At 41.9% G+C, this 22,030-nt stretch overlaps 1 protein-coding gene across 1 annotated transcript in view; it reads right to left on the reverse strand.

Annotated features, from left to right (window-relative positions):
* DSCAML1 (DS cell adhesion molecule like 1) overlaps nt 1–22,030 on the reverse strand; it is a 1,743,400-nt gene that overhangs the window by 1,271,933 nt on the left and 449,437 nt on the right. The window contains exon 5 of the mRNA XM_044080956.1: nt 6,517–6,693. Within this exon, the coding sequence (XP_043936891.1) occupies nt 6,517–6,693 (177 nt within the window). The remainder of the gene's footprint in view (nt 1–6,516; nt 6,694–22,030) is intronic.

Genomic DNA, 22,030 nt, shown 5'->3' on the forward strand with positions numbered 1-22,030 from the left:
TTCTCCCTTGTTTCATCATCATCCCTTCCCACTCTGAATTATAGATTCCTGCTTGTGCTATGTACAAGAGCCTTAACTGTGTAATTCTGAAATACCTCATTAAAATGGGCAATCCCAATCTGCCTTGTTCTATTGGAAGAATCAACTTATCACACTTGACTCTTGCTGTCTTCCCTGCCTCCCAAAAATCCTTCAACTCTTTATTAATTGCTATCCACAACTTCTCCTCTGGTTTACAAAAATATGCCTACCTGTGTATAAGACTAAAGGGACTGAAAACATTTTAACTGCTTGTATCTTAATATCCATATCCGTATAACAGACCTTTCAATTTCTCAGTTTTTGTATTATCTTTTGCTTAGTCTCTTCCCACATATCCTTAGCTGGCACTCCGGAATAATTTTTAATCTCTATTCCTAAATACATAATTTTGTCATGTCTCCATAAGAGCCCAAGGATTCTTGGTCTATATAAAGCTTTTAATGAATCTGATGTATTAATAAACACACATTTACATTTGAAGCTTTTGACAGTTTTTCTTGTGCAACAATTTTTCTTTCCTCTAATTTCTCTCAATCTTTTTGAATATCTTCTATATGGAAATTCTGGGCATCTTGCATAACAGTAAAAAAACTGATTTATTTTCATTCTCAATAGTCCACTCTATCATCATTATGGCTCTTTTCTGGTGTGTCAGCTGTTGTGTGAGTTTTGTGGACCACTCCTTCTTTCTACAACAAGGGCCATTCTCCTTCTGAGCATGTCCTAACCCCACTGTAAGAACATTTCCATGTCTCTGAGTATTCTGCACTGTTACTTTTCCAGGCACCAGATTGGGTACTTTTTTATCCTGCGACTTGTCCACCCAACTGTCTTTTTTCTTTTGATACATATGATAAACACATATACTGACTGTATAAATGATTTCCTGTTGAGTTATATTTATTTTCAACTATTTGAAACAGTCAGTGAAAAAAGTAGACATGCCAGTATGTTGCTGTGCAGTTCCATTAACCCCCAACTCAAGACAGCATGTTAGATCATCTCTGTGGCATACAGGGATAGAGCCCTAATCATGCTGTAGGTGACCCAAGTTCAATTAGCAGCCTAGATTCCTGCAGGAGCTAACTGGGAAGGATAGGAGTGTCCATCCCTGTTGGCTCGTCTCTTCTGAGAGAAGGAAGGAAGGCATCTCTGTCTCACCACATTGTTAACACCTAGTGGGAGCACCAGATGTTCACCTAGTAGTCTCTCAATCTGACAAAGCCTGCACTACACAGTGAAGTGGAAAAATGTCATGTAGAGGCATGCTCTTCCTCATGAGGCAAAAATGTGGGCATGGAGGAGCTGTTGAAGGGGGGGTCTCAAGAAGAAAAGGTATGTCACTCCCCCCCCCCCCGAACCAGCAACCAGATCAGTTTCCCACTAACTGATGCTTGCCATAGAATGGGCAGCTTATACTCATTACTAGTCCGGAATGAATTGAGCTATAAGGCTCCTATCTAGACCAGAAATACCCAGCTTCAAGTCCTCCAGAATGAATGGGCCAGATGGGTGAAGGCAGAAGAACCATTAGACAAGATCCTGCGAGAAAGCAAAAAAGAAGACAGACAGTATATTAGTACCCTACTGAGGGACCCAACGGTATCCAGTAGACAGGCATTCTGTCATCACCATTCTGTGGGATAATTGTTTGAACCATCTGAGGGCACCATTACTTACACACTGAAAGGGTGTGCTTGTAAGTGGCTCAGTAATTCCATCAGCATCTACCATTAGAATGCCTGATCTGATCAATGAGGACCATATTAATGGATTGCCAGACTATCATCCTACAGTTGATGTGGTTAATCATTACACTGTTACTGATCACCAGTACCTTACTGACATCATGCTACTTAGCTGGCACATCAAAACCTCAATAAAATCTTTTATAATTTTAATGACATTATCCTATTTCACCTAATGCACAACTGCAACACAAATGTTTGCCATCTTAGCCCATGGGTAAAACTCACTGCACACGATACCTCTTATACTGCACAAGTTCCATAACTAAATTTCAAAACTTGTACTAACTCACTGCTCTGTAAAGTGCTGCATGACAAGGTCAAAACAAACTGTTTAGTCAGAAGAGCCAAGTATATAATTTTCTAATTCCTCTTTCTCACATTATAAAGCATAATGTGTAGAGTTCATAATGCAGTTTGTAAATATACTTTACTTAGGCTCTTTCCTGCTTTGTGTATTAGAATACAAAACAAATTCTACCAGCAATTAAGAAAGCAAAGCCAAGAGTTAGTAAAGTAAATCTAATACATGCCCATTTAATGTTCAAACACCTAGTGTTTGTCACTGTGTACAGCACTGTGCACAAGCAAATATACCCAGAAAGCCAAGCATTTGTTTTGGCATGCAGTGGACCAGTGTATATAAACAATTGTTTTCAGAAAATGAAGAACTAGTCTGTCATACTACATAGAAAACCAGAAGAAAGGAGGCAGTTTTCCACTCCAGGCTTGCTTCTCTGTGAAGGAAATCTGATCTAAAAATACTTACGTTGGAGTTCACCCCTACATACTCTTGACATTTGAGGGTTGTGCCCTACTCTTCTTAACGCCGGCACTGTTACCTGAAGACTGTGCCCTCCTGACCTGCTAAACTGTTGGCATCTGAATGCTATCAACCTCTAGCTTGAAAGATGAGTGGGGAGTTGAAGGGAGGAGGGTTAATCAAGGGTGGGTAGGTGTTAGGGAGCAAGGTGAGGGAGAGGGAAAGAAGGCAGTATTAACATAAACAAATCTGGTTATTGGAATAGAAGAAAGTGAGGGCACTGTATAATGGCCTGGACAGAAGGGTTAATGTTACGCTGTTTCTGGCAGAAGGTGAGTGGTTCATAAGTAGTTACTAGGCTTGCAGTCCAGTCCCGGGAACTATCAACCTATTAGCCTGACGAGCCTGGTCTGCAAGGCCATGGAATGTATCATCATGGAACTCATAAACAAAGACATTGGTAACCTCCAAACTCTGGATCCCACCCAGTTCAGGTTTGTGAAAGGCAGATCATGCCTCCTGAACCTGATCGACTTCTTTGAGGCTGTCACCAAAGCCGTGGATGAGGGTAAGGTGGTTCACACAGCCTATCTTGACCTCGCCAAGGCTTTTGACACCATCCCACATTCTGGAATTATAGCTAAACTCACTAAACTAGGTATAAATCCCTACATCACAAAATGGGTTGCCAACTGGCTCACTGACAGAACCTACACTGTAAAAGTTGCAGACTCCAAATCTGACCTCAAAGCAGTGACAAGTGGAGTACCACAGGGTTCCTTCCTGGAGCCTCTCCTGTTTGGTATCTGCTTCTCTGAAGTACAGGCTAACACAGAAGGCCTCTGGCTAATGATGTTCACAGATGACTGCAAACTAGGAGCCATAGTCAAGTCCAAAAATTATGTGGACATCCTACAGAAGGGCCTCACTGAGACAGATGCCTGGTGCCAGAGTTCTTCATTAGCACTCTTCAAGAAAAATCTTGATGAGTGGATGGGAAACAGGAAATACACTCCGGGGATCACTTCTGTGTCTCTGCTGGACAGTGGCAATAGGAAAATAACTTTCTTGGGTGGTGTAAGCTATGGAACCTTGCTGGCTAGGCTTACATAGGCCCTTGGTCCGATAGCCTAGTACCTACCTATGAACCTATGAACCTATGAAGGTTCCTAGAATTTATAAACTCAAATGCTATGGAACAACTTGTTACCACTCCCACAAGAGGGGAAAACATACTGGACCTGATCATCACCAACATGGGGACTCTATGCTCCAGACCAGAAGTGTATCCCTCACTGGTAAGATCAGACCATAAACTAATCTCACTGGATATTCACATCCCGACCCCACCCCCTGCCCAGAAAACCACAGTGCAAAACTTCTCTAAAGCAAATTTCACACTCCTCAAAACTGAGGTGGAATCCTTCAAAGCCCCCGGGCCTGTGGAAAATATGGCCCAGACCGCAGAGTCCTTTATAAATGCATTCTATGAACACCTTCAGGAATGCATGGATCATCCGATCCCAAATAAAACCAAGACCCAATCCTCCAAAGGCAGACGTCCTGTCTGGTGGACCCCAGCCATAAACAAACTATACAATAGAAGGAGGAAGCTACTAAATGATAGAGCAAAATCCCAAAAAGGGAAGGCACCACTGATCAGTATTAGGGAAAAACTACGGGCACACATAAAATTGTCTAAGGCCAGCTTCAAGAGAAAAATTGCACAGGACACTAAGGATAATCACAAGGCTTTCTTTAGTTATGTTAGGAACCTGGGTGGTAATTCCCAGATATGCTCAGAATTAGTCCAAAATGACAAAAAATACACCAAACCCACAGACATTGCCAACATCCTAGCTGACAGGTTCAGCACAAACTCCCCCCACCAAAAGGGCAAATATCTATCCCAGCAGAGTGCTGCCCCCCTGACATCTCAGATGCTCAGGTAAGAGCCGCCCTCTCCAAAGCAAAAAACACAGCATCAATGGGACCAGATGGTGTCCCGGGCTCGTCCTACATGAACTCCAAGAAGAGCTAAACCCAAACATAAAACTACTGTTCAATCTCAGCCTTACTACAGGATATGTGCCCAAAGAGTGGCGTACAGCAACAGTGGTCCCTCTCCATAAAGGTGGTGCCTCAACGGATCCTGGAAACTATCGCCCCATAAGCCTGACTAGCTTGGTCTGCAAAGCTATGGAAAGGATCATCATGGACCTCATAAATAAAGATATTGGGGACCTACAAACACTGGATCCTACCCAGTTCGGCTTTGTTAAGGGCAGATCCTGCCTCTTAAACCTGGTTGATTTCTTTGAAATAGTCACCAAGGCCATTGACGAGGGGAAGGTGGTCCACACAGCCTACCTGGACCTCAAAAGCCTTCGATACAATACCCCACTCGGGCATTATAGATAAGCTCACCAGCTTAAATATAAACCCCTATGTCACTAGATGGATTGCAAACTGGCTCAAGGACAGAACCCACATGGTTAGAATTGCTGGAGCCATGTCAGACTCCAAACCACTTACAAGTGGTGTCCCACAAGGCTCATTCCTGGGACCTCTCTTGTTCGGTATATATTTCTCGGAGGTACAGGCCAACACGGAAGGACTGTGGCTGACCAAGTTCGTAGATGACTGCAAACTGGGCACCATAATCAACTCTCCAGCCGACACAAGCATCCTCCAAAAGGGCCTCATAGAAACAGACAACTGGTGCCAGAGCCATGGCCTCAAGCTAAATGCCAAAATTGTATAGTCATCCCCTTTGGCAAAACAAAGTGCCCACAAATTACCACATAGGTGGTAATCCATTAAGTACAGAAGAAGTAATTAGGGACCTGGGGACCCAAGTTGATAGCAATCTCTCATATGACAACCACGTGGCCAAAGTGGTTAGAAAAACATTTTATATAGCCCACCTAATCATGAAGGGATTCACATCTAGATCAGGGAGGACATCGTGCCTCTTTACTCATCCCTCATCAGGCCCATAATTGAGTACAATGCCCCTTTTGGGATGTACCTTACCAGACACCTGCAGCAACTGGAAAGACCCCAAAAGTACCTCACCAAGAGGATCAAAGGGCTCAAACAGATGCCATATGCTGCCCGGTTAAAGAAACTCCAGCTCTACTCAATGGCATACCGCCTGTTCAGAGGCGATCTGTGCCTGACGTATAAAGCCATGTCCAACCTGGAATTAATGGACATGCTGCACCTCAGAAAATCCAAATCCCATCGAGCTACGCTCGAGAGACTTGAACCTCAGCACTGAAATAAATAGGACATGCTGGAGGGACAGATTCATAACCCAGAGGCTCCCTTCACTCTGGAATAAAATCCCAGTCCAGGTTAGGCAGAGTCCCTCACTGACTCTCTTCAAGAGGAATCTTGATGAGTGGATGGGAGATCGTAGGTTTACCCCGGGTATCACTTCTGTGTCACTGTTAGACAGAGGCACAATATACTAACCTCGAAAAAGGGCATAGCAAAATTAATTTAAAATGGGTGGCGAAAGCCAAACACATTCTGGCTAGGCTTATAAATACCCTAGGGCAGATAGCCTAGTATGAACCTATGAACCTATGAAAATGACAGCTAGCTAATTTGTAATGTGTGTTGTTGGTAGACTTTTAAAGGCCAAATGTTACTTCTCTTGCTTTGGAGAAAAGATGAAGGTTGAGGAGAAGACTGAGGCTCAGTGGAAACTAATTTAGATAAACACATAGGTAAAATATATCATAGATCACTACTGTTTTAATGTTACATGAATATGCATGTCACTGGTTAAATGTATGTGTATGTGTTTTATATGAATGCGTATCTGTGAGTGGGGTGTGCGTGCATTCAGGTGTGTGTGTAAACACAAAAATGTGTCATATCATTTCTCAATAAATTACTCAAGGTATAACAGGGTTGCATCCACTCATTGCAATAGTTTATTTCATAACTTACTTTTCACAGTTAAGAACATGGACTTGCTGATGTCTGTCCCAACACCGTTGCTAGCCTGGCAAAGATAGTAACCCATATCTTCTTCCAAAACATGCCTTATCAGCAGGGAGCCATTAGACAGAATTTGTATCCGGCCAGTCAGTGGGACAGGGTAATATTGCTGAGGTTTCCCTTTCCCTAGGAGGCAAAAAAAAGTCTTGTCATATGTTCATAGGGAAAAAAAGTCAACAGTCTTGCACTACATTATCAAGCAGTTTTGCTACATTTTCAAGGGTTTAGTTCACACCTGAAGTTTTACTGTCTTTCTCTCAGTAATGTTTTCCACTTCCAGATTCTACTCTTCAGTAAGAAAATGCTTGAGGTTGTTTTTTCAAGGACTATGCTTAAAAAAAAAAAAAAAGTCTTGCTAGCCTGTATCATATCTTGCTGTTTAGTGAGTGCCGATTTACAGAGTTTGCAATTAGCATTTACTGGCATGCTAATCCTTTATATCTGCCTCCTGAATGTGACCCGTAATGAGCATTCTTTACACCAGACTGCAATCCTACTTGTTCAGCTTCACTGGCTGCTCCTGGGAGAAAATATACAATTTTTACATCACAAATATTTTAGGCATCAGCAATCAGATGACTCGTACCTATTCAGTAATTCTACCTTTAATTCTCAAAGTCAAACTGGAGGGGTGCAGCCAGAAACATTATTTTTCCAATTACATAATAACATTTTTATCATGGGTAATGCTAAATACTTTGCTTCTACTCAGACATTTCAGTACAGAAACTAGTTAGTTCACAGAGGTGACCGAGTACCCATCTAGTTGATGAAGACAGAACAGCTGTATAATATGACATTTGTATTCCAGCTGTGATGATTTAAGTCATTTTATTTGCATTTGGTTCAGGTCTTGACAGAAAATGTCTTATGCAAAGAGAGACAGCCATCTACACCCCCCCCCCGACGTACTAAAACTTATGAGTCCATTTTTTTTCCACAGGACCTCACAACTGTAGGTCATTTTTTTTTCCAGTTTTAGGAACAATAACCTGCAGTGCTACACACAAGGGCCTCATTATTTATTTCTGCATCAGTTAAAAGTATTTTACTTAAATGCATTCAATTATATTGCCTTTCTTCCAGATTCTGAGTAAGGTAAGTTACACAACAAACAAACAAATGAAAATCTTCACCGGCAGTCTTGGAGCAAGGGGGAGTACCATTCATTCATTCATTTATTCATTCATCCATTCATTCATCCATGTATCATTCATTCGCTAATTATCTTCTTTGTTCAATGGGTCATACAGAAGCTGGGTGTATGTCATGGAAACTAGCCCTTGGGAGGATGCCGCTCTTCCAAGGGATTCACACACAAACACTGACACACGCATACACATACACAAATTCACATGCACACACACACACACACACACACACATTCATATGCACAAATTCACACACACATGCAGACACAAATGCAAACACATGAATAAACACAAAAGCACACGTGCAAACACACACGCACACGCGTATGCATATGCACACACAAAACACACACACCTTCAAATGCATCTATGGGCAAATGGGCTATTTGGAAGACTGCCAGTTCAGTTGCAACATATTTTTAGGATGTGGGGGAAACATCTGTCAAAAGCCCACACAGATACATGGAATTTAAAGTAATGCAACACAGATGGCACCCTACTAGAGAAATGAACCAGAGAACTTGGCTCTCTGCTACCCAAGTTAAATAACAGCTATGCATAATTCAAGTTAAGTTTGTGGAAATTGAATTCTGGTTGTGGGGATTTTCCACTTATTACTATTTATAGGTTCATAGGAGATTACTAGGCTAGCGGCCCTAGAGCCCTTACAAGTCTAGTCATGTTAATCCTGAGTTGCCCCAATTTTCCTTGGTTAGATGGACATAATTCACAGAACGAGTCTATGATCAACACTGACTACCCCTGTCCATGAGGGACATGGGTGCCACCCCTGAGGTAAATTTGCAGTCTCCAATTCATTTGTCTAGGTTGCACTTGAATAGGTCAGTGAAGAGCTCTGCTTCATGTGAATTGGAAGTTTATTCCAGAGAAGCAGCAATCTCTGGCAGATATATCTGTCTCTCCAGCAAGTTTATGTCACAGGCCAGGTTAAGATCCCGACAGTGAGTGACTCTTGTGCCATTTGACTTGTAGATATGCAGCATTTACATCAGGGCAGTGTCAGAGACTGTCCTGCAGGCCAGACACAAGTTGCTTCTCAGCAGCCTATAATATACAGAGTACAGTGACAGGGCTTTCAATCTCTCCAGTAAGTCATGGTTTGGAGACCCTATATTTTCTTGGTGAGAAACCTGTGGTCTCTCCAGCTGCAACAGGCATCTGGTGAGGTACATGCAAAAGGGAGCACTGTACTCTATTAATGATCTGATGATGGCTGATTACAGTGGAGTTTTAACATCCTTAAACCTGGATGCAATGCCCTTATTTATTAGATGCACAACATAGAAGGATTTCCCTACCACTGTGGAAACTTGGTGGTCAAAGTTGAGATCGCTATCAACCTGTGTTCCCAGATCTCACACCACTGGGTCTGAACTTAGGGAGGTGCTGTCAACACTGTAATTAGTAGAGAATTCCAGTTTGCCAAAGGGGATAATAATGCATTTTTTTTGCATTTAGTTTTAGACTGTGGCTTTGGCACCAATCATTTATCTGTGTTAGCCCCTCCTGTAATATATCAGCATTGTTGGGGGACTCAGTGATTGCACCCAATTTGCAATCATCAGAGATCTTGGTAAGCCAAAGGCCATCTACGTTAGCCTAGACTTCCAAGAAATAGATTCCAAACAGTAAAGTGCCCAGCATAGGGTCTTGTGGTATGCCACTGGTGACGGGTCAACTGGTAGAGGTGGAGTCACCAACTATGACAGTATGTGTTCTGTTGGTAATCCAATTGGCTATCCATTTAATGATATAAAGGTTGATCCCCAGATGGGAGAATTTATCAGTGATAGCTGAGTGGGGGGTGTTGTGTCAAAAGTTTTGGCTAGGTCAAGATAGGCAGTATGCACTGTCTTACCTTCATCCACGGCTATGGTAACTTTCTCAAAGAAGTCTGATAAGTTTAATAAGCATGATCTCACCTTTTCAAAGCCAACCTGGCTTGGGTCTAGAGTTGAAGGTCACCTTTGTCCTTGTTGATAAGGTCCATGATGAGTCTTTCCATGTCCTATAGATATGACTGGTTAGACTTATGGGTCTATAGTTACCAGAGTTGGTTGATGATCCCCCTTTGTAAAAGGGGATTACTGTTACTGTTCTCCACTCTGCTGGAACACAGCCAGTTCTCAGGCTATGGTTAAAAAGAACATCAAGTGAGTCTGCTAGGTCCTGTTTTGGATTGCTTACTAAGTGTTAGCTCAATTCTTTTAGTAAGCAACCTGGGATAGTATCTGGTCCCATTGAGGCCATGATTTTGGCCTTGAAGAGCACAAACATGATGTGATCTCTAGAGTTAAGAAGCAGAGGACTGGTGCCATGTATGTTTTGGGGTATGGCTGGTGGGGACAGGAGGGTGATGTTTGCGCCAAATCTGTCAGCTAGCAGATGTAACAGATAGTATTTCAATGTCTGTGTTACACTGCTGGTCATTATTTGCAAAAATTAATAATTATATCATGTCTGGCACATCTACCATTCTTACATATTGTTATATATTCAGCATTTTCCTTTCTAGAATTCTCTTCTAATGAAGACTTTACATTCTCATTCTTCTGTTTTATTTTTTAATATGTGCATTATTTCTCTAGCTGTGATTGATGGGGATTACACAGTACAACTGCTAGAATGGGATCCTACTGACCATTGCCAGTTGGAGACTTGCAGCCCATCTACAATCCCATAAGCGGCACTTATCAGGACAGTCTGGTGTCATTACTCTGGGAGAAGAGTGATGCAACAACCTTCTAGACTCTCCTGGATGAAAGCTGTCACGCAGAGAAGTTTATAAGATGTCCTGCACTGACACAACTCCTCTAAATTTACTACTTCTGTAAAATACTTTTAAGTTGAGAAGCCAGACTTCAGTGCTTGGCAGTGAACAGATGGAGAACATGCAAAATGGAAGCCTTAAAATTAGGTCTAACCTTTTTTTCTCCAGTAATAAAACTGTATAAACTAAACTAGAAGAATGGAACTCTAGCTGTAAAATGTTCACCATACATTAATATAAAAATTAATATCAACTGAAATTGAGCACTGGAAGTCTTAAACTTGAGACATTACTTCAGCAAACCACTTTTTCTGGATTAATTCGCTGAATGACTACATATTTACATAAACATAAATGAAAATCTCCAAGAAGACAGATTAAAGAGTACAGTAAGAGGTAAATAAGCATTTTACCTTTTTTACTATTTGTTTTTTTCTAAAAGTACTTATTTATTTGCTTATTGATGCACAGCTTACCTATTGGTATCAAGTTGTTTCTGCCTTCCCTGGGTTTACAGATCAAACAAACAGAATTTCAAAATATGTGACTATTTTGTGCTAAAGAAGTTCCTCATTTTATCATGTGATTTTGTCATAGAACATGCCTTTTAGTTCCACTATCATAATGCATTATTATTTCCTTCCATCAGATGAGATGACAAAGCGAGGCCCCATCTAAATGAGTTGGTGGAATCTCAAGTGCAATTAAAAGATCCTACAGTACTTGTTGAAATAAAGTAGGGATGGAAGCTTGGTGTCCTGGCCAAATTTCCCTTAGTAATATAAATACCACTTCTGATCCCTCTGAAAAGGAGCCACAAGCCTAGTGGGACTAACCCAGCCTACAAAGTATAAATAAACAAAAAATAAAAATTATTAGTATTACAAGTATTTGCAGCATATCTCTCAATTTTTATCACAAGATATCTGGACACAGCCAAAAATAATGGCAAGAACAAAGATCCAAAATAAGGAACAGATTTTAAATACTGCTCTTATAAACGGTCCACAAAATATGGGGAAAAAAATCTAAACTTTCTGCAAAAAGCTAGACAGTAGAGAAATTGTTAGATTAGGTTAGGTGTTAGATTAATGTTTCATAAATTGTGCTTAAACAGTAGGACAGCTGGCACTGTGAAGGCAAAACAAAGTTTCATTTTAAAGATAAGACAAAGGTATTAGGGTGTTATTTACTAGGTAATATGCATTAGATTTCTTAAATGTAACCATGTTTGAAAGGATTTTTAGCACTACAACCAGTCCTGTTTACTAAAATGTATCGATATAAGCTAGGAAAAGTGGATTAACAAGAGACAGGACCAGTAGTTTTGTCAGTGACACAATATTCATACACTTATACAGAGATGGGGGCTGTGTTGAAGGGATCTACATTACGATGTTGAAAGACGAGTTCACCGAACATGTCTTTATCGACACGTAAATATCAACCTTTTGAAATGCCAAATGGCCACTTCAGAGAATTTTGTCTCAGGAGAAAAAAAAATCACTTGGCTGTCATCGGGGATTTGCCCTTTTTCTCCACTGTAGTGTGACCTCTGAGTTGGTATATTTAGTTAGGGGTGTGTGGGGGAGACAAAGCCCCCCCCACTATGTAGGGTTTGAAAGTTTAGTTTGTTTGTGTACAGCCGAGTGACTTTTTGCCCCTGGGAAAAAATTAACTGAAATGGCCATTCCACATTTCAAAAGATCGATATTTACATGTTGATAAAGATGTGTTCGGTGAACTCATCTTTCGACATCGTAATATAGACCCATGTTGAAGATACTGTTTTAGTTTGTCTAACTAAATCTAGCACAATGCAGACAGAGAGAGCTGAACATTCCACTTTGAGGTGGAAGGGAGATCCATACCACTCAACTCCTTAGTACAAGAAATCTGGACAAAGCCAAGCCAAAAATAATGTGAGGACAAAGACTCAAAAATCAGAGACACACTTTAAATATTGCTCTTATAAGTTTACAAAGTTGATAGAATAATAGAATCTGCATTGTCATGTACTTTCGAAAGGATTTGAATGTTGAAACTCAAATATCTGTCATTATTTAATGACTGCAATCCACAATAACTGGCAAGAAAACACAAATTTTAAGAGGGACAGACAAAAAAAAATACGAGGCAACAATCTGGACTTTCTGCGAAAATCTGGACAACTGAGAGGTATGGGGAGATATCAGAAGTAACGTGCAGACTTGGGAGGAAGGATTTAGAGAAGAATGAAGAGGAAAAATTGAGAAGAGATATCATCCCTAAATTAATTACAAAATACAGTTTGAAATAGTTACAGCAATGGCTAGTGGGCATGAGTCACCTGTCAGAGGCAACAATTAAGGTGATAACAAGCAGGAAAATGTAAGCATTAAATGTGCCAGTTTCCAGTACAGTGAGAAGGAAAAAGATTATGGAGCTCAGCGAATGAATGTAGCACAAGACAATGGGGATAGAGGAGGATCTGGCAGTGAGCCACACACTATGCAAGGGGCAGGCTTTATCTTAGATTAGACATAAAAATTATTCTCAAAGCTGGGATGAAAAGGAACCTTCATTGTGAATGTTAGTTTAGACAAAAATGGATGGGGAGTGGTGCAATTGCAAGTAGAGGAGAAGGATAGGTACTCAGGCACTAGGCACAAGGACAAAACATTCACAGAAAAAAGGTAGAACAAATGTGGGTAACTGTGGTCATGGCTGCACTGTATTACTCTGCAATGTAAAAAGTCAGAAAAGAAAAAATAGCCGCTGCAAATAGTTTGAAGAGAGGAGACTTGGCAATACTGGCATCACAATAACATGGGGCAGTAACAGGAGAGAGTTAGGTCTAGGGCCATGGAGGCTCTAAGGAGCATGTGGTTTAGGAATCATGATACAGAGGGGAAGGATCAAGTGAAAGTGTTAATCTGAATAAAGGACTGCATCAAATATGAGGTCAGAAAAGGACCATCACCTCATTAAGACATAAGGGAGTGATGAGAGTTAGATCCTAGAGCAAGCTCCCATTTAGTCAATATAGAGGTAGGAGTGACACTTGACCTCAGAGATATCAAAGAAAAGGATGAGAGAATTCAGATGGCAATAAATGAGTGGGGTAAGATTCAAAGATTCAAAGAAGCTGTGCTGTCATTTAGGAAACATAAGTGGTACCTAAACAAAATTTCAAGTGTCAGCTCTTTTACAGGAGAAAGCAAACAAAAAGACAGACATAATAGCTATTAAAGAATAAACAATAACTAGAGTACAAAACTAACTATATAAATAGCTGTTGCACATGCTTGTACACTATTTATTACATTGGACAACACTGACTACTAGATAATTAACACATAAAAAGAAAAGTACACTATACATAGAAAAGAGACTGGGTGATATTGCACATAAAGAAGTGACTGGAATTGCACTTAAATGAGAATATATTAATTTTAGCATGTAATAAATAAATAGAATTACTGTATGGAAAAAAAAGAAAAAGAATGAGGGCGTAACAATCTATTATAGTTTTGATACAGCCATACTTATGTCTGCATTAATGAGTCTTACTGCAGTTGGATAAAAACTGTTCATGAATCTGGAAGTCCTGCAGCGGATACTCTGTAACCTTCTACCAGAAGCAAGTTTAGTGAACCAAGCATATGCTGGATGAGAAGTGTCACTCAGTATTTTGCGGGACCTCTTTTTACATCTCAGTTCAAGGAGCTCCTGTATGGTAGGAAGAGTAGTGCCTGCAACCTTTTTTGCTGTTCTTATTATTCTTTGCAGCTTCTTCCTTTCAACCATTGTGCTGTTACCAAACCATACAGTGCAGTTGCTGGTGACAATGCTCTTGATGGCAACTCTGTAGATGGTAATTAGAGCATTCACAGAGAGCTTTGCTTTTCTCAGCCTTTTTAGGAAGTGTAGTCACTGGTGAGGTTTTTTAATTAGCTGGCCTATGTTTCTACTCCAAGAAAGATCCTCCGATATATGTACCCCCAGGAACATTGTAGTTTGGACTCTCTCCACTTGTTTAACATTGATCTTGAGGGGCAAGTGCATGGCAGAGCTATTTCTGAAGTCAATAATAATATATTTTGTTTTACTGACGTTCAGGTCTAAATTGTTGTTACTGCACCATTCAGTCAAGGAAGTGACCTCATTCCTATACCCACTCTCATCATTACCACTTATGAGTCCTACCACTGTGGTGTCATTTGGAAACTTGATGATGTGGTTGTTGCTAGCTTTCGCAGAGCAGTCATAGGTCAGGATGGTGAACAGCAGAGGACTCAGCACGCAGCCCTGGGGTACTCCGGTGTTGATTGTAATACTCCCTGAAGTGTTGTTACTAGCACAGGTCCCTTGTGGTCTTCCAGTCAGGAAATAGTACAGTTTTGTACCTATCATAAATATAGATGTTCGAGTGTTCACCCTGCTGCAGTCATCACACTTGGGTTATCCTGCCGTCAGGCGGTCCTGCAGTCGGCCCGAATTCCAAAGTCTTGGTCCGGCGTTGGTTGCTGTCGCTTCCTCCCTGACGTCAGTGCGCCAGGGGTATATAAGAGGCGTCCAACGACATTTTCTTCAGTTTTTCTTGCCCCAGATGTCAGATGCCCCCAATAGGTAGACAATATATATATATATATATATATATATATATATATATATATATATATACACACATATAGCTATATAAAAATAAAACAAAACCCTTAGGCACAAGCAAATATACCACAGAGGTAGTACAGGATAGAGTGGTAGAGATAAGTTCAGCTAGTTCAGAGGGGATGGAGGGAGGGTAACCTGGACTGCAGCAGGGTGAACACTCGAACATCTACATTTATGGTTGGTACAAAACTGTACTATGTTCATCGTGTTACCCTGCTGCAGTCATCACACTTGGGTTGAATCCCAAAGCTAAGGATGGGAGGTGGAGTCAGACAGGGTTAGAAGAAGCTAGTAAGCCCTGCAAAACTGCAGTGGCAAAACCAGCTCTAGTCTTAGAGTATAGAGGTAAGTGATAGTGTTTGGTGAAGGTGTGCACTGAACTCCAAGTAGCAGCTTCCAGAATATCCTTGGTTGGCACTCCCCTGAGAAAGGCTGCTGATGTAGCTGTAGCCCTGGTGGAGTGGGACCTAATGTTAGCAGGTACTGATTTCCCATCATGTGTGTAACAGAAACATATGCAATGTCCTATCCATTTTGAAATGGTCTGTTTTGAGATAGCTTTTCCTTGTGATCCTGTAGCATAGGCTACAAAAAGCTGGTCAGTTTTTCTGAAAGCCTTAGTTTTATCCAAGTAGTAACATAATTGCCTATGAATGTCCAAAGAGTGCAGGAGTCTTTCTCCTTTGTTCTGGGGATTTGGGAAGAAGGTGGGCAAGTGAATGGTTTGGTTTAGGGCCACACTGGATACCACCTTTGGCATAAAGGAAGGATTTGTTCATAGAGAGACTCTGTCTTGATGAAAAATGATGAAATATTCCACTGCCATTAGTGCCTGTAGCTCTGAGACTCTTCTAGCTGAGGTTATTGCTAGTAGTAGGGCAGTTTTCCATGAAAGAAATTTTAAATCAGCAGGAAAAAGCTGGTTCAAAGGGCAGTAGTGTAAGCTTTTCCAGAACAAAGTTGAGATCCCAAGTAGGTGCTGGAGCTCTCCTTGGCGGTCTTAAGTTCTTAGCCCCTCTGAGGAACTGTCTCAGGAGTGAATGTGAGAATAAAGGAGGATCCATGCTGTAATGAGCTGAAATTGCTGAGGCGTGAATCTTAATAGATGAAAAGGAAAGTCCCTTGTGTAACATCTCAGTTAAATATTGTAGAATCTGAGGGATGTTTGGATCAAGGGGGTTTAGGCCTTTAGCCTGGTTCCAGGCGCAAAATCTTTTCCATTTGTCTGAATAGGTTTTCCTGATGCCGGGTCTCCTGGCCTCCAGAATGACATCCATAACAGCTTTGGATAAAGGTGTTGGCTGGTTGTTTAGGTAATTTGCCATGCAGCCAGGTTTAAAGTCTTGAGCTGGCTGTGTAGAATCTGATGATCTAGCTGGGTGAGCAGGTGAGGAATTTGTGGCAAAATCCATGGTGGGCCGTGGGCTATGTTCCTTAAAATTAGGTACCAATGCTGGCGTGGCCAGTCTGGTGCAACGAGTATCATTTGTGGTCTCTCTAATCTGACTTTCAGCAGTACCTTTGCTAGAAGAGGCAGTGGAGGGAAGGCATACACTGTTAATGTTTTCCAACTGAATGAGAGGGAGTCCACTTTCCAAGCTAGTGGATGGAAGGTCCTTGTGCAAAATTTTTGAAGTTGGTGGTTGTGGGGGCTTGCAAACACATCTATGTCTGGGCGTCCCCATTTTTGAGTTAACATTGCAAATACTTGTGGATCTAGTTTCCATTCGTGTGGATCCATGATGTTTCTGCTTAGGTCGTCTGCCAATGTGTTTTTCTGTCCTGGCAGGAATCGTGCTTGTAATTGAACCTAGTAAGACAGTGCAGTGTTCCACAAGGTCATTGCTTGCCTGCATAGAGGGTAGGAATTTGTGCCCCCTTGCTTGTTTATGTACCACATGACTGTGGTATTGTCCATCTTTATTAGTAGTTGTCCTGGGTGTAGAAGGCCCTTGAAAACTGTTAGGGCATTCTATACTGCTAGCATTTCCTTTTGATTGATATGCAGATGTCTCTGATCTGTAGTCCATTTGGCCTGAATGCACTGCCCTGCCATGAGTGCTCCCCAGGCATAGTCCGATGCATCTGTTGTCAAAGTTTGCCTGGCTGTGGGTAAGGTGAACGGCTGACCCTTGTTGAGGTGACATGCCTGTGCTCACCACAGAAACTCCTGTTGAAGGCAGGGAATTAGTGGTATCATTGTTTCCAAGCTGTGGCTGTGCTGAGTCCATACACTTTTCAGGTACCATTGTAATTTCCTCATATGTAGTTTTGCAAATGGTATTAGTAGTATGCAAGATGCCATGAATCCCAAGGCCTGCAGAATTTTTTTTGCAGGGAGTTGGGTCTTTGTTGCCATTATTTTGAAATATTGAAACAGCTGTCGTTGCTTGTCTGGCATGAGATAAGCCATCTGGGCCGTTGTATTCAAGCTGGCACCCAGGAATATTATGTTTTGTGAGGGAACTAGTTTTGGTTTCTTTTCGTTTATTGTGTACCCTAGGCAACTTAGAAGGTGTTTGACAAATGCCAGATGCTTTAAAAGAATGCCTTTGCTTTCTGCTTGAATAAGGCAGTCGTCCAGGTATGGGTATATCTGAATTCCACTTTGTCTGCAGTATGCAATTACTGGTGCCAGGCATTTTGTGAAGACCCTGGGCACAGTAGATAAGCCAAAGGGCAGTGCAGAGAATTGATAATGCTTTGAACCTGCAATGAAGCGGAGGTATCTTCTGCAATTTTGTCTGATAGGGACATGCAGGTATGCCTCCTTGAGGTCCAAAGTGACTAGCCAAGCATTCTTGCCCAGCATGGGAAGAAGCTGCTGTAGTGTTAGCATCTTGAATTTTGGTACTTACAGATAGGTGTTCAGAATTGAAAGATCCAGAATGGGTCTCCATGCTTTGTCCTTTCTTAGGACTAGGAAGAGTCTTGAGTAAAATCCTTGTCCTTGCTCCTGTGTAGGTACCTGCTGAATGGCTCTCATGTTCATGAGAGCTGTAATTTGTTTTTGTGCCTCTGCCCATTGATTTGGTGGCAGGTTTGGCATTCCTTTGTTCCTTGGTAAGGTATGAAAGTGGAATCTATATCCTTGAGAGACAATGTTTAGAACCCATTTGTCTTTTGTGATGATGTGCCAGTTGTCTGCAAAAAATGCTAGTTTTCCTCCCAAGGGAGTTGCCAGGAGAGATTTGCTTGGTAGTTTGAGGATATAGAGTCATTGCGTTTGTCTTCTGCTAGCTTGGGGCCTGTCTTCTCCTCCTTTCTGGGTAGCAGAACCCCATTGGCGAGGTTTGTAAGGGCCCTGTGACTGACCTCTGCCCCTTGGGCGTCTGTATTTACCCCTCTGTGATCTGTCTGAAGCTGGAAAGGACCAGTTTTTTGTTGGCCAATTTCTGCTGAATCAAGGGGGTTGTACCTGCAAAAAATACTTGACTGTTTGCATAGACTTTGCCTTATCCTCCATTTTCTTTAAAACCTCTTCTGCTTTGACACCAAATAATACATCCTGTTGTAAAGGTGCATCCAATAATTTTGCTTTAACATGGTCAGGGAGGGTTTGTACTTTTAACCAAGCATGCCTACGTATGACAGAGCCAGTAACAGCTGCTCTACAAGAAGCTTCCAATGAGTCAAATCCGCATTGTAAAGTATGTTTGCCCACCTGTTCAGCTGCATGCAACAGATCCTGCATATCGTTGAATTCAGGCAGTTCTGAATGTGTGCTCATTTTTTGTTTTAACTGAGACATTAGAAATTGTTGATATTTCAACATGTGAAACTGGCAATTTATTGCTCTCATAGGCAGAGTAGCTGAGGTGTATATTTTCTTGCCCCATCTATCTAGGGCTCTGGAATCCCTTTCAGAGGGCACAGTATTTTTAGCCATAGAAGCTTTTGCTCCTTTAGGACCCTGGGAAATTGTTTCTGGGTCAGCTACAGGGCTTTTATAAAGGAATTTTTTGTGAGTCAGGTACTCTGTAGTATCTGTCTGGTTTGGCTGGAGCAGGAGGAAGAGAGTCTGGATTTAAACTAGACTCCAAGTAAACATCATCCACAATATCCAGAACAGGAGGGATAGCAAGAGGTCTGTGCTGGGGTAGTAAAAGGAACTCTCGGAGCCTTTTCTTAGAATCTGAGTAATCCTGGCCTTCCCAGTGGAAATGTTCCCTCATGGTATGTAAAGTTTCCCCAAAGGAGTAGTCTTCAGGGGGAGATGCTGAGGGAATAGAGCCTTCAGCATCAGAATCTTCATAAGGTGGAAAAGTGTAATCCTGTTCCTCAGAAGAATCTGAGGAGAGAGAAACTTGGTCAGAGGATGCATAATCCTCCTCTTGTCTTGGTCTTTTATCAGGAGGGGAATGGGAACCCCTGATAAGGGTAATCAAATCTTCAGCCATCTTAAGCATCTGTTTCTTAGGCATGGGGCCTTGAACTGTAGACTGATGTACAGTTTTCTTTGGTTTTAAAGGAGTTTTAAGTTTAGCATAAGATTTAATGGTGACTGTAGTCGGTCTGAAGACACCTTCGGAAACCGAAGGTGTTTCCATTGCACCAGTGTCTAGTTCTGCTCCGGTGTTGGTAGAAGGCTGCGTCGGCCTAGTAGACTCCGCATGGGAATCCGCAGCTGTCTGGGGTTCCAGCTCTGCGGTCGTCAGGGGCTGTGTAGGCGCCTCACTGAAAACCGGAGAACCGGCGAGAAGGCCCAGCTGAGGCCTCAGTGTCTGGCTTATTCCTAGGCCTGTCCTTATCCTTGTGTTTTTTATGAGTGGCGGTCATCGGCTGCTCAACGGCATGATATAATTAAATTTCCTACCAAAGTAATGCGTGCGAAGTCAAAACGGCGTTTGATAGTTCGTTTATTAAACCTAGCATAAAACCGACAACCTGTGACGTCATGGTCTGGGCCTAGGCAAGGAATACAATAGGAATGGAAGTCCTTATGAGGTATTTGCTTCCCACAAGAAATGCAATTGTTAACTTTTTCTGACATCGGACTGAGGCAAGAAAATGTTCCCCAACGGGGTACTTAGCTTTATTGAAGACTTCGGACTGAAATTCAAATCGAAAATCTCAGGTGTCGGCTGACCGGCACTTGCGAACTGCTTCTGCTATGGCACCACGCGGCAAGAAAGACTGGAGAAAATGGCGTCGGATGCCTCTTATATATCCCTGGTGCACTGACGTCAGGGAGGAAGTGACAGCAACTGACGCCGGACCAAGACTTTGGAATTCGGGCCGACTGCGGGACCGCCTGATGGCAGGATAACTCAAGTGTGATGACTGCAGCAGGGTAACATGATGAACATCGAGGATCCAGTTGCACAGCCCTTTAGTTATGCCAAGGCTGATTAGCTTTTCTTTAAGTTGCATTGGAGTCACCATATTGAATGCTGAGCTGAAATCTATGAACAACAGCCTGGCATGATTGTACTTCTCTTCAAGATGCTTCAATGTGAGTTAAGTGTCACCGAAATGGCATCAGCAGTTGATCTGTTTGCCCGGTAGGCCAACTGCAGTGGGTCAAAGGATTGGGGTAGTACTGTAGTCAAATGCTTTTTAACCAGTCTTTTGAAGCATTTCGTTACATTTGATGTAAAGTCCACTGGCCTGTAATCATTTAGGCAGGTGGGATTGGCTTTTTTGGGCAGAGGGATTATGTTGGTAACTTTGAAGCATGCTGGTACTTTTTCCTGGACAACCAAGGTATTGAAGATGTCCATCAGGACTATGCTCAGTTGGTCTGCACAACCTTTCAATACCATCCCTAGAATGTTATCAGGGCCAGCAGCCTTCCTGGGGTTCACTTTTCTCAGTTGGTTCCTTACATCCATAGCATTGAAGTTAAGTACTGCATCCTTTTGGTCATTTAGAAGCTTTACAGTCTCCAGGTTGTTTTTCTCTTCAAACCTACCATAAGATGTGTTTGGATTGTCCAGAAATTCAGTGCTATCATTGCACTGAGCTGACTTGGTCTTGTAGTCAGTTAGCTGTTGAACACCATGCCACAGACTTCTTGAGTCTTTCGCATCCTCGAACCATCCTTGTATCCTCTTTCCATATTCCCTCTTGGCCTCCTTGATACCCTTTTTTAGATTAGCCCTTGCCACAATTAGACCCTTCTTATCCTTTGCCCTGAAAGCTGTGTTTCTTGCCCTCAGCAACTCGTACACCTTGCTGTTTAGCCATGGTTTTTGGTTGGCTCTTACTTTAATATTTTTGATGTTTGTTACATCCTCCATGCGTTTGGATATATACGCCATAGCTGTCTCAGTATATTCATCTATGTTCACCAGGTTGTTCACCATGGCTGCCACCCTGAAGACATCCCAGCTCGTGGTTTCAAAGCAGTCCCTGAGACTTTCCATGGCTCCTTCATGCCAGACCCTAATTTGTTTCACAGTGGGCTTATCTCTGATCAAGAAAGGATTGTAAGCTGGTATTAGTTTTATGGGCTCTATATTAGAAGACCGAAAGTTTAAAATCACAAACACTATAAAGAGTGAAAATGACGGACCTCAAAATCATTATTGGGGGGGGGGGTTGTGCCCCCCCGATAAATATATATTCCAACTCTGAGATTGCAATACAGTGACGAAAGGGCAAATATTCCAATCTTTATTACACTGCGATCTCAAAAAAAGCACTTAGAGGTTCGTCTTTTTTGTTCTTTAGAGCGCTCGAGATTTTAAATTTTGGTCTTCTAATATAGACCCAGTTTTATGGAGATGTGATCAGAGCCACCCAGGTTTGGTTGTTGTACAGCTCTGTATGCCCCTTTTATGTTAGTGTAAGCCTTGTCCAGAGTATTTGCTCATCTTGTGGGAAAACTCAAAATTTGGTAGTAACAGGGTAGCACCTCCCT

The sequence above is a fragment of the Protopterus annectens genome, chromosome 8.part0, assembly GCF_019279795.1.
Source record: "Protopterus annectens isolate FY-2018-M chromosome 8.part0, PAN1.0, whole genome shotgun sequence".
NCBI classification, from domain to species: domain Eukaryota; kingdom Metazoa; phylum Chordata; order Ceratodontiformes; family Protopteridae; genus Protopterus; species Protopterus annectens.